Below are 13,464 nucleotides of genomic sequence, written 5' to 3'. Positions count from 1 at the left end.
AATCAGACAATGAGGAACAAAGGCCCTCCTAACGGAAACAAAATTTCAAGGTGGCAACTGTCAGGGAATTACTACTCACCGCACTAATGTTTTGTTGAGTTGTCTTGATTCTCTGCATTTCAGGACTATCTGCCACTGAAGAATAGTTAGAAAGCATCTTCTCTGCTTCGTCTTTATACTTTTTCTAGAAATAGAAACAGCTAACATGAATCTGAAACTGTGTGTGCGTTTGTGTGTGCCCACGGGCATGAGAGATAGAAAGAAAATGATGCCTCTTCCATATATGTTGATTCAAAGCAGTTGTTGAGGTGACAGCAAAAATCAAGGGAGTAAGCAAACAGAGTAAGAAAACAGAGTATAAAAGCGGCCTCCCCTCTTCTCAGGCGATGGCCCCCACCCTAGTCCATTCAAAGGCCTCTGGAGGGCTTGGCCTCTGTGTCACTCCTAAGTTTAGAACCTTGTGATATTGTGATTTATAATAAGATATATCTATGGTCTTTGTCCCTATTTCTTGCACAGAACTCCTAATACCCTCAGAATTTCTTGTGGTGAGAGTGATGAAGGTATCTCTTGCTATGTTAACGAAATGGTATCTGGACACACTGAAGTATGGGACTGGTTGCCAAGGAAACGAAACTTGTGATTAGAGGGTTGGACCTTTCAGTCCCAACCCCCAACCTCTGGGGATGGGAGAGGGGCTGGAGGCTGAATCATCACCAATTGCCAATGAGTTCATCAGGCATGCCCTATGTAATGGAGCCTCCATAAAAACCCAGAAGGAGAGGGTTCAGAGAGCTTCCGGGTTGGTGAACATTTGGAGATTTGGGGGAAATGGTGAATGAACCTGGAGGGGGCTTGGAAGTTTTGCGACCTTTCCCCATGCCCTCTTCCATCTGGCTGTTCTGAGTCATAACTTTTTATAATGACCCACTGATCTAGTCAGTAAAATGTTTCTGAGTTCTGTGAGCTGCCCTAGCAGATGAATCGGACCCAAGGAGGGGGGGGTCCCAGGAACCTCTGGTCTATAGCCTGTTGGCCAAAAGCACAGGTGACAGACAGCTCGCAACTGGTATCTGAAGAGGGGAGGGGGACAGTCCCGTAGGACTGAACCCTCAACCTATGGAACTTGGTGCTGTCTTCCAGTAGATGGTGTCAGAGATGAGCTGAATTCTCCCATACCCGACTGGTGCCTGAGAACTGGCCGTCGGGGTGGGGAAGCCTCCACATACATGCATTGGAATTGGTGACGAGAACACAGAAGAAACCTACTCTTTGATGAGCAGCCCGGTCCCTGTTCAAAGGAGCCCCTAGAGCTCCTGCAAGTAAGCTGGCTCTCTCCACCCGCTATGTCTCACGCTTCTGGATTTATGCTTTTTGCTTCCTACTTCAGAAAAAGAGACATTTGTATAATGGAAAGGTACTAGCATTTCTGTAGTTGAGATAAAAAATCTCAATTCTTCTGTCTGGTAAATGTATTACTACTGAGAGCCCCGATACCTTCTCTGAGTACCAGCATTTTTACATTGTAGGTTTGGTTCGAAACCCTCATTAACACACTGAATCAACCCCACAAGCAGATACTATCACTGTCTCCCCTTACAGATGGGGAAACTGAGACACGAGCTAAGGAGTGTCAGAGCAAGGATTTGAACCCAGGCACTCTGGGTCTAGAGCCAGCAAAGTTAGCCATGATGGCATGCTGCGGCTTGTGAAGAAAGGTAATTATTATTGAGACTCAGCACAGCATCATTACAACTGTATCCTAAATAATTAAAACTCCTTCAAGTTAGATGTATCCTTCTGTCACACATACACAAAAGCAATGCTATCAAGTTAAAGCAGGAATTCTGATGGTTCAGGTGTCACTTCCTATGGAAAGCCTTTACACCTGATGCCTTACTTCCTGGTGGCATACATCACGCTTTGTAATATTTGCATGATTATTGATTATTAGATTAGTCTGCAGTTCCCCAAGGGCAAAACCAGGTCTAGTTTTGCATGTAAATGAAAGTATTTTCTGAATGAATGAATGAGATTGGCATTCTAGACACAGTAAATTTCCTCCACTGATTCCAATGGCCATTTGCCTATTTTACGTATTTAAGTTTAGTCAGCCGATACAGCCAACTTCTACAAGTTCATGTGCCAGCATGAGACATTGAGGGCAGACGAACACGCACTTCAGGACCATCCAACAGCTGTATCATCTGAGGAGGCCGCGAAGCACACAAGTCCTCTGGCATTTGACGGCCATCAGGACACCCCCTTTTGCACCAGCAGGTGTTTGGACCCACTGCTTACGTTTTAACTGGAATGTTAACAAATTTGGTCAGATTTTGTTGAAAAGTATCTTCTTCATAAATCCCGTTAATCAAATGTAATTCCTTCGTCAGTTTTCCATAACCCTTTTAATTTTTCATTCCCCTTTTATTATTTTTTTTTTCCATTGGGATGCACTCTTTTCCTTGTACATTGGATAGCAAAGACAATATTCACTAATGAATTTTTTGCCCGGATCAGATTTTATCAAGAACTTCTTCTTCCATTGCACATAGTCTTTTGTGGTCATATTCATATCCAGCTTTTCTATGAGAGTTTTTTTTTTTTTTCTTCTAAAGGGTTTTCTAGAGGACATGTGACAGGTAGGTACACTTGGCAAATTAAATCTTACCAAGAAAACAGTTCTTCTCTTAATTTTTAGTTAATATTCTATTTCACCTTCCACCTTGTGTGGTTTTAGTCACTCTTAGTTGGAGCTGATTGTTTTAAGGATAATATGCATTATGAAACGGTTAAAAGACAAGCTCATTTTGTAATCATTTTCTGTAATGTGAGCACTGGATTCAAGTGTGCAGAGTCAAAAAATAAAAATAAAAAGATCAAAATGTCGTTGGACTCAAACAGGGGAGCCCGGACACTCAGTAACATCCATTGAATCGAATTTATAGCACTTGTCCCTTTTGTTAGTGAGATTAATCAAGTTTGGCCAATAGCTCCTTTATAATAGAGTGCACTGACTTTGAATACAATGCCCTCAAAAGATATCAATCTTAGAGACACACGAAGCATATGGTGATTGAATATCAGCAGAACGCATTCCTACCAACCTGGCTATAGATCTCCGATGCCCTCTTGGCTCGAAGCATGTCCGGGATGTCCATGCTTATTTGCATCCCTTTCCCTTTAATTTCATTTTCCAAGTCTTTCTTATATTCTTTCTAAAAGAACAGAAAATAATCTTCAGAGCTTTGCTTAACCTTCCATCGTAATGCAGATATTTGTGTGTTTGACTGTCAAAGCCACACGTGTGAAGACGCCATTTACGCTTTTTCTACACACAACTCACTGTGTCTGATGTCAACCTTGTATCCCCATCTGTTTCTTACCTGGCTGGCCATTTCGGATGCCTTCTTAGCTCTCTGGATATCAGGAGTGTCTGTGCCCACCTGCATGCCCTTCCCTTTTATTTCAGTCTCCAGATCTCTCTTATAGTCTTTCTGGAGAAAATAAAACACGCAGTGAGGGCTCCACGTGAATTTGAAAAACCGTTGAAAACTGTGATGTCATTTTGACATCAGGATCATGGCTTTTGACTCTTACTTCTTTTATTTCTACAAAACTAGGAAGAGTTTTAACTTGTGGGAGGAACATGGCTTGGAGTGACTTATTCACAAGTAATCGGAAGGCTGTTTTCTACTAACGTGAATTAGGAGAGAGAACACAGTCAAGGGGAAAGTTTTTATATTTCAATATGATCAAATTGATCAATTATTGGTTAATATATAATTCATCTGATGAATATCAATAAAATGTGATTGTAACACTGTCACTTTTTGCTCTGTAGTGAATCGTTGTTGGTTGCTTTTCTGGAATCCAGTCCCTCTTTCCCCCACCCCCCCCCCCCATTAGCTCCCTGACTGGCCAACAGGCAACTCACTGCTCCCCCAATGCAGTTGGGTGAGACTGGCCTAAGTCTAAGGGTCCTCTTGGGCTTACATAAATCATTAGACCCCATCCCTGGTGCTTCATGACTGCTCCAGGGATAAGGGTGATTCTTTTACTACACAAGATATCAAGAAGTTTGTCTTCTTCTTCTAGACATGGGTGGAGAAGAAGGGGACCCCAGGAGCCGCGAAAAGCCTCTTTGCAAACAGAAGAAAGCCCGCCTGAGACCCGAAAATAGAAACTAAAACCGAATCACATGGTCTGGGCTCCAGATCAAGCCGTGCCTAGGGCTTCCTCTACTGTTTGGTTCTAAGAACAATAAATTATCTGAGCCGCTTAAACTGAATTATGTGTTACTCACAAAACAGTCATAATTGCACAGACACAACATGGCTCAGAGACTTGTCACATTTGAAAACTCATCATAAAAAATAGAGCAAGATGTACACAAGTTGTACACTTTTCTGTACGTATGTATTCTTCAATGAAAAATTTTGTTCAAAGAAAACGATTGACTGTATCTAATTAAATTTCTTCTGAAACAGTTATTTCCTATTATGTTGACATACTGTAGATGTGCCATAATCGAGATTTGTACATTCCCTGTATAGAGTAAATGTTGGCTTGCTTATTTGTCATATCCTAAATTTTAAAAGGTATAAATAAAGATCTCAATCGCAGAGAAATATTATATTTTGCCCTATCTTCTATTTATAACTTGGCCTATTTTCACTGACTCAGCCTCAACTTCACTTTTCTGAATACAGTTTAAGTAATACTATTTAACTTGCAAGATCACAAAAGTCATTATCAGTATGTCTATAAAAAGCCCCCCATTTTCAGTAAGCCTCTTTAAGGCCCTGAAACAAAGCACTTCATTTGAAGGATAACGTATGTAGAAAGTGAGGAACCGGGGTGCCTGGGAGGCTCATTTGGTTGAGTTTCCATCTCTTGGTTTCAGCTCAGGTCATGCATGATCTGATGGTTTCGTGAATTCGAGCCCCACATTAGGCTCTGCATTAGAAGTACAGAGCTTGGTTAGGATTCTCTCTCTCTCTCTCTCTCTCTCTCTCTGCCCCTTTCCACTCACAATCTCCTTCTCTCTCTCTCTAAATAAATAAATAAACATTTACATTTTTTTAAAAAAGAAACTGAGGCACTGATCATACACAGCCACCACGGTCCCAGGGTAGAAGTATGTCACTTAATTTTGCAATATGAATATTCAAATCTAAAAGCGTTCTAAAGCACATAGACTACATAGGACACTAGTGACATCATTTCTGTATTAATGCACAATAAAACACTCTAAAACTTAGAAGGCTTAAAACAACATGACAGCACCTTTATTCCAAAAGGCAAGCCCTGTGCACAAGAGCTTTTAGAGGCTCTGTCTGAGTCATGTTTGCTAATGTCCTCTTGGCTAAAGGAAGTCCTATGGTCAATTCCATAGGTATTGGAGAGTTTAACTATTGGGAGTCATTCATGTAGCAATATATACATCATTCATTTCTTTGAAAAATTAAACCTTGAACTACAGAAAAGTCCTAAAGTTTGGCTGAAATGAATGTGAAAGCCTGTCAATTGGGTAAAATGGGACATGGCTATGATTACACACAAATGAGATCTTTGGATGGCAAAGATAATAACATCACCACAACCCTGATGTATGGGCAATCATAGGACAGCTGACCCCCCAGGCCTTTTTCCCCCCTCTTCTCAATAACTAGCATCCAGCCCTAAGGTACACAGAGAAATTGAAAGCAGCATATGGTTGAGTAAAACAAATCTATACCATTAGAAGGAAAGACATGACATTCTAACATGTCATAAAAGGGGTATGTCTTAGAAACCTGTCTTAGGTAAAAATGTAAAGTCGCAAATTTATGTTCTTTCCACATTGTTTTCTCTAGGGCAAGGATGCTTTCTTTTGGTTTCAATTCTCAGGCCCATGAGGATGATTTTGAATTCTCTTCTCCAGCCTCGAATCCCTCACTCCCAACCCCCTTACCCCAATCCAGTACCTTGAATTGGATATTGCCCTCTCCTAATAAAGAGACAAATTTCAGAGAATTGTAAGTAGTGATTTGGTAGTTTCTTGGTAGTTAATTACGTGGCCCAAGGAAGCCACCACTAAAAAGTACGATTAAATCTACGAAATGAGTGACAAGACAGAGCTTGGACTAGGGCAGAGCAAAGTGGATGGATTTAGAAACCATGTTGGGGGTGGAGTCAATAAAGTTGCCGACAAAAGGAATCTCAGTGGCTTCTGAGACCTCACTGATGCCATTTGCTGAGAAGGGAGTGGAAAAGGAAAGCAGATCTGGGGGAAAATTAAGGTTCTGGTTTTGGCACGTGATATCGAGAGCATGTTAGTACACTTCACGTGCCGTTTACATGTGGCGATGCCTGTGACACATCGAAAGGTAAATGGTTGCATATTCACATCCATGTTATGAAACACTTAATCCTCCTGTAAGAATGAGGTAGAACTAGGGGCGCCCGGGTGGCTCAGTCGGTTGGGTGTCCGACTTCGGCTCAGGTCACGATCTCGCGGTATGTGAGTTCGAGCCCCGCGTCGGGCTCTGTGCTGACCGCTCAGAGCCTGGAGCATGTTTCGGATTCTGTGTCTCCCTCTCTCTCTGACCCTCCCCCATTCATGCTCTGTCTCTCTCTGTCTCAAAAATAAATAAATGTTAAAAAAAAAATTTTAGGGGCGCCTGGGTGGCGCAGTCGGTTAAGCGTCCGACTTCAGCCAGGTCACGATCTCGCGGTCCGTGAGTTCGAGCCCCGCGTCAGGCTCTGGGCTGATGGCTCGGAGCCTGGAGCCTGTTTCCGATTCTGTGTCTCCCTCTCTCTCTGCCCCTCCCCTGTTCATGCTCTGTCTCTCTCTGTCCCAAAAATAAATAAATGTTGAAAAAAAAAAATTTAAAAAAAAAAAAAAAATTTTAAAAAAAGAATGAGGTAGAACTATATGAAGTAACACGGAAAAGGGTCCATAATACGAAGCGAGAAAAACAAAGCACAGATCAAAACACATGGTATTTACGGATTGTTAAGTCCATGTGTGCCTCGTGTATGTTTATTTTATTACACATAAAAATAGATCTGGAAGGTTCTACAGCAAATTTGCAACAATGGCAATGTCTCAGGAGAAGAATGGAAGGAGAGGTCTAGTGAAAGATTTTCAAGCGCCTGTTCGGCATGCAGTCCCCCAACTCCACCATTTCTAAATGAAACCCCTGTTGGTCAAGCATCTTACGCCATCCCCAGATGCTTTGTCTAAACCAGTTAGAATCATCCCATCCCCCTGGCCAGTCCCTAACCCTGGGCATGCAGCACCTGGCAGTTAATCAGTGGCTGCCTCCTACCCTCCAGATTTCCCGAGAGGAGTCAATCCTGAGCCAGCTCTTCCTGGGGTCACTGCAAGGGTCACATTACAGCTCTCAGGGTAGTTCCACTGAACCCGCCCCGCCTCCCACCCCCCTGCTCAGCCTTGAGGTAAGTGAACAGCATGCCTTAACCTGCACCCCAATATTCTCTTTATAAATGCTTCTCACAAAATCACCTCTTTCCAAATACTCTCTGCTCCAATGACTGACTTATTTATTTATTGTGCGAGTCGGGGAGAGTGACAGAGAGAGAGAGAGAGAGAGAGAATCGCATGGAGCCCAACACAGGGCTCGATCTCACAGCCCTGGGATCATGACCTCTGCCAAAACCAAGAGTTGAACACTCAGTTAACTGAGCCACCCAGGCACCCCCTCCAGTGACACCCTCACAGTCTCAAAATTGCTGGAAAAATTAGAGAGGGAGGGAGCCAAACCATAGGAGAATCTTGAACACTGAGAACAATCTGAGGGTTGATGGGGGGGTGGGAGGGAGGGGAGGGTGGGTGATGGGTATTAAGGAGGGCACCTGTTGGGATGAGCACTGGGTGGTATGGAAACCAATTTGACAATAAATTTCATATTAAAAAAATAAATAGTTAAGAAAAAAAAATAAAATTCCATCCTAAAATAAAAAAATAAAATTAAAAAAAATTGCTGGAGGAGTTCAAGAGGTATGGAACTGATTCTGAGGTATTTCCTTCCAAAAAATACACATATGGTCTGACTCCTGCACTGTGTTATCTGTTATCTATCATATCATAGCATCTAAGCCAAAACTTCTAAATTAAAATCCTGTCGTTACATGTATTACATGAAGAGGAAAATATTAAATGAATGAACGTGGTCATTCATGATATAGAATACTTGAATACAAAATACTTTCATACAAAATGCTAGCCCTGCAAGAATTTCAGGCACGGTGATGAGGTCAACAGGGATTATTTCAAGAATGTGCAACCAAACCATGCAGAAATGGTTATCGCTTTCATGTTGGAGTCTCAATATGTGATTTTTCAAGTTCTGTTCAGAGAGTTGGAAACACAGAGATACCAGGCAGCACGTGACCTATCCTTCAAAATAAGACAAACATAGTATGAAAACATTTATTGTAGCCTAGACGAATGTGAAATTTGGTGTATTACAAGAATAAGGTAAGAAGGTGTGTGTGTTCTATTAACATGACTTCCCCCAAGTTTTCTTTGATATATTTAAAGGAAATGAGTAAAGCAGAAACTGCAAATTTTCAAACAAGCATGATGATTTGGAATGGTTTCCATTCCAAACTTCTACACTAGTCACAAAGCTTTGGGAAATTCCATGTGTTAATCAGGTTGTTAATACGATTTGTTCAATTCCAAAATACAGGTTTTAAGGCATCTGCACCATTCACTCCACTAACCTGACTAGCTATCTCTGAAGCTTTCTTGGCATGTTGTATTTCAAGGGTGTCAGTGCCAATGTGCATCCCCCTCCCTTTAATTTTTGACTCCAGGTCTTTCTTGTATTCTTTCTGCAAAAAAAAAAAAAAAAAGAAAAAGAAAAAAAAGGCTACATTTCATAATATTCATACACTCTGGGGATAAACATACTATCTATAATCAATGATACCAAAAGATGGCTGAATATATAAGAAGAAAATACAGCTTACTTCGTACTATGAATGATCACCTAGAACTCAATTTTCTGAGCTGCTTAGAACTGTATCACTATTCTCACTGAAGAAGAGTATAGGACGCTCTGAAGGTTGTTACCATACATGGTGAGAATTTTCACTGACAACGGTCTGAAGGGCTGGAGGATAGAGAGGTAGGTTTAAGAGAGTTGATGCTAGAGAAAGAAGGCTGGCTTTGAGGCCAGAGCTCTCAACTGCGGTGTGACACAAGGAATGTTTAACATTTCTGGTTTACTCATCTGCAAAATGGGCGTAATAATTCCTGCATCCAGGATCCATGTGAGGATCAGTGAGAGAGCATATAGCATAGAGTCCAGGGCAGAATAAGTGTTCAATAACTGATAGCTTCTTTTGGTCTTTTACTCCTATTTTCATATGCTAAGGCTCATTTATTGCTGTTCCTTCTGCCATCATGCCATTCAACTGTATGGGGCTGGACTCTGCCATTGAGAGTCTAAAACGAGTTTTCCGAGCATTACGGACAAGTGATTACAAGCTCTACATCTGAATGTGGACTGCACATGTCACCATAACAGAAAAATCTGTACAGAATTACTAATTTCAGAATGTGTGATGACAGTATTAGCCAAAGACATCATAGTGCTTTCTTTAGTTTATTTAAAGAACATGAATATGGCCAACTATGAGTATACATTTTTTAAAAACACATAAAAATCTTGAATCTTTTATATTAAAATATGATACGACTAAACTACCAAAGAAGTTAACTAAACAAATGAGTGACCATGAGAACCATACCAGATCATCCGCACATTACACTCCTCTGGCTCCAGATACAATGATTAGGACGGATGGGTGTGGGCACAGGATACAAGTGGATCCAATGAGATTCAATCCTAGGACCTTCACTGTCACTATAAGAAACAGGTGCTCACTTCCCACTGAGATTACTGGCACAGAGGTGAGTCACCCTACTGTGAGGAGGGGCCATCACTTGGAGGCAGCCTCCCGAGGTTGAAGCAATAGAGAAGATAACAGAACTGAGAGATGAGGGAAGAGAGACATCATTTGAATTCCAACCTGAAGGAGACTTGACCTTGAACTTCGCTATTCATATGCCAAAACATTCCCTTGGTTGCTTAACCGGGTTTGAGTTGGGCTCCTATCATTTGCAGCCTGACGAATGGGGTCACCCTCATCACCACCATCACAGGTTACCAACATCCGGGGCACAACTTTAAATTTCTCACTGCTCAATTCAGTTAGACTCTCCTCCGTGCACAGTGCCATTACCCGACACCAAAGTAACATACCACGAGGATGAAAGAAAGCACTGAGTGCTTCAGGAACATTCCATTCCTTCCTACAAGTTCCATGCCAAGTAAGCAACGGATTTCATTTCCCAAAGAGGTTGCTGTGGGCTCACCCAGCAGCTGGGGTAAGGGCTGGAGGGCTCCGCTGGGCTGGGAGCAGGAGAGCTCGTGAACTGTACTGCAATTCTTGATGGAACACAACGCCCGTCCCCAACCTTCTGCCTTTCACTTACTTAAAAGATCAAGTTAAATCTCAAAAAAGTAGTCGGGCTTCTTATTTAGTCTGATTTATGTATGTTTCTCTACAGTGGGGAAACGGTCATGGTTCTCATGCCACGTGGAAAGGAGATGGTGAACATACTTCGTTTTTTTTTTCAGTTCATCGACTGGGAAATGACAACTAGGACATAGCTACTCGTATTCATCTCATACACAGAAGTTGTGGACTGTCTATAATCTTGGAGAAAGATTTACAGACAAGGAAATCAGCTGAGAAATCCCTACATTCTCAGCTGGTGAATAAATACACTCACCTCACTTGCCATTTCAGATGCGCGTTTTGCTCGCTGAATGTCAAGAATGTCTGAGTTAAGTTCCATTCCTTTCCCTCTTATTTCATTTTCCAAATCTTTTTTATATTCCTTCTGTGAGACAAGAACATTACAGTTCAACGCTTCCTGGGACACTCTTTAACTGATAAACCGTTTCTCATGTTTTCTAGAGATCACAGAAAGGTGAAAATATTTCTAGAGGGAATGAATCAGACTCGTGAGTATTTACGCTCCTTATTTCCCACAGAGACTTCATTTTCTCTTTTAGTCATGTTTAGGGTGGCTTCCAGTATTATCAGTAATTTCCCTTTCATCCTTTCTTCCAATATATTTTCGTACCATATTGGTGCCATATTTTAAAAAGATGTCTCCCTTTTAAGTGGTGAGGAAGGTCTTAGGAATGGATGCTTCTTATTAATTATTTGAAGTATTTCTTTGAAAGCTGTCTATAAAATATGAACCACCAACAGATCACAGTTGAAAAAGAATTGAAAATTACAAAATCAAAAGGACTGATGTAGCCAAAGTTTAAAAAAAAAAAACCCACTTTATTCAGATTCATAAAACCAAATAATTTCCTACAGATTGATAATACAGAGTTTGAGTGTCATCTATTTTAACATTATATTTTAAGTAGATCCAAATGTCTTTACTAATATTTATATATAACTTGGGGTTTTTTTTCTGCTAATGAATTTCTTTTTTTTTTCCTACTGAATGCATTATGAAAACAATATATATCTTGATCCAATTCAACTAAGTCGCACTTATGACCAACTTGGCAGATAAAAGATGAGGCTTCCTCTAATAATAAGAAGTCATGTTCCAGTTAATTCTAGGGTTTATTTGATGTTATTTTCTCCTTGTCCAGCATAATTAAATTAGCTAGTCCTCTGCTTAACTAATAGCCTACAAGACATTGTAATGACCCGAATGTAATTTTGGAAAGAGCTCTGGAGTCCAATGATCTGGATGAAAGTCAGAGTGCTTCGCTTATTTGGTCATGTGACCTCCAAAAGACTTTAAATAACTGAGCCTTGATTCCACACACACAGGCAAAATGAAAATAAAAATACTTTTTCCACCAATGTCTAAGGGCAATTGGGAGAATGAAATGAAGTATGAAACAATATTTTGAACATTCTGAATGGCAGCATAAATGTAAAAACCATAATAAAGTAAAAACTGCAAAGACAATTTAAAGCTAAGTGCTTATACTTAGAAAAGTTACAATTTCATTAAGCTACTGAGAGTCCTTTTAAAAGAACTGAATTAGAAGATTTTTTAATCATCATCTTCTGGGCCATTTCCTATCCTGATGCATACGTTCTGAATCAATAAACCTAAAAGAAGATTCATTCAAAAAGAGAAATGAAAGAGAAAGTCAATGGCATGTACATTAAAGTCATTTATGGACCTTAAAATAGACCTTACACTGTCATTTGTATATAAATGCGAAAAAGATTTCCTTTTCAAAATTTCATATAAATAGTGCATATTTTTTAAATGGAAGACAATAATAGTAGGAAGTTGCCATTTGATTAGCCTTCAACTTCAAAAAATTTTATAGAACTGGCAGTGAGAAAAGGTAGGATAGCACAAGCCCTCTTCCATAAATTATACACCTATTTCAGGCCCACATACATCGCAACAGTGAAGCACATTAAATTTCTAAAAGCAGTTCAATGGTAAAGGCCAACTGGCAGTCAGTTATTAAGGAAGTTCATGTAGGTAATTGTACGTGAATTTATTTCACTGGTTTAAGATATTTCTTTCAGGAATAGTTTCTTCAGTTCAAAATTCAGGGTGAAATGGAGGTTTCTAATACTTCCCCTTAATGTGAAAAGAATCTATTAAAAAAAATTTTTTTGAAAGAGAGAGAGAGAGAGAGACAGAGCACAAGTGGGGGAGTGGCAGAGAGAGAGGGAGACACAGAATCGGAAGCAGACTGCATCCAGGCTCTGAGCTGTCAGCACAGAGCCAGATGGGGGCTCAAACCCAAAGATGGTGAGATCATGACCTGGCTGAGCCGAAGTCGGATGCTTAACCAATTGAGCCACCCAGGCGCCCCTAAGGAGAATCTATTTAAGCAAGGAGTTGGAAGAGCTCCAAGTTACTTTTCAGGCATTAATAAACAAAAACAAAAATAAATTTTTAAACGGATGGACTAGGAGCATGATATTTTTAATTGTTAGGTTCGAAGACCTTAATGTTCAACAAAGGTAATCCAATAATTGTGAGCCAAAATGCACCAAGTTAGGGGATGGGGAGAATCCTGCTGAGAGTAAAATGAAAAATCAACACGAGTTCCTATGGTCTATATGCTAAATATTTGTCCCCCTGAGAACACAATCCACTCATAAATAATGTGCCGTTTATTCAGACCTTCACCTTGGAGCATCTCATTTCTGCTATCAGATGTCATGAGAATGCTACAGGGGTGCTGCAGAAAAAAACCAACTGTTTATAGATCTTCCGAGATATAACCAAACACAAAATCAGAATATTTTTCAAGTTTTTTCCAGGAAATCTGGGTGAGTTTTCCCCCCAACTTTAAGTGGAAATATTAACACACACTTTCCTGTTTCTAATCAAAATGAAAAACTCTACTAACAAAGGTTAAAATGAGA

At 40.4% G+C, this 13,464-nt stretch overlaps 1 protein-coding gene across 1 annotated transcript in view; it reads right to left on the bottom strand.

The window, feature by feature from the left end:
* NEBL (nebulette) overlaps positions 1–13,464 on the bottom strand; it is a 106,770-nt gene that overhangs the window by 43,793 nt on the left and 49,513 nt on the right. The window contains 5 exon segments of the mRNA XM_086714805.1: positions 80–184; positions 3,108–3,218; positions 3,387–3,497; positions 8,737–8,847; positions 10,817–10,927. Coding sequence (XP_086570931.1) covers positions 80–184; positions 3,108–3,218; positions 3,387–3,497; positions 8,737–8,847; positions 10,817–10,927 — 549 coding nt within the window.

The sequence above is a fragment of the Puma concolor genome, chromosome B4, assembly GCF_028749965.1.
Source record: "Puma concolor isolate L17-30 chromosome B4, mPumCon1.1.hap2, whole genome shotgun sequence".
Taxonomy (NCBI): Eukaryota; Metazoa; Chordata; class Mammalia; order Carnivora; family Felidae; genus Puma; species Puma concolor.
Note: the sequence above shows the minus strand (reverse complement) of the source record. Positions and strands in the feature narration are given on the sequence as shown.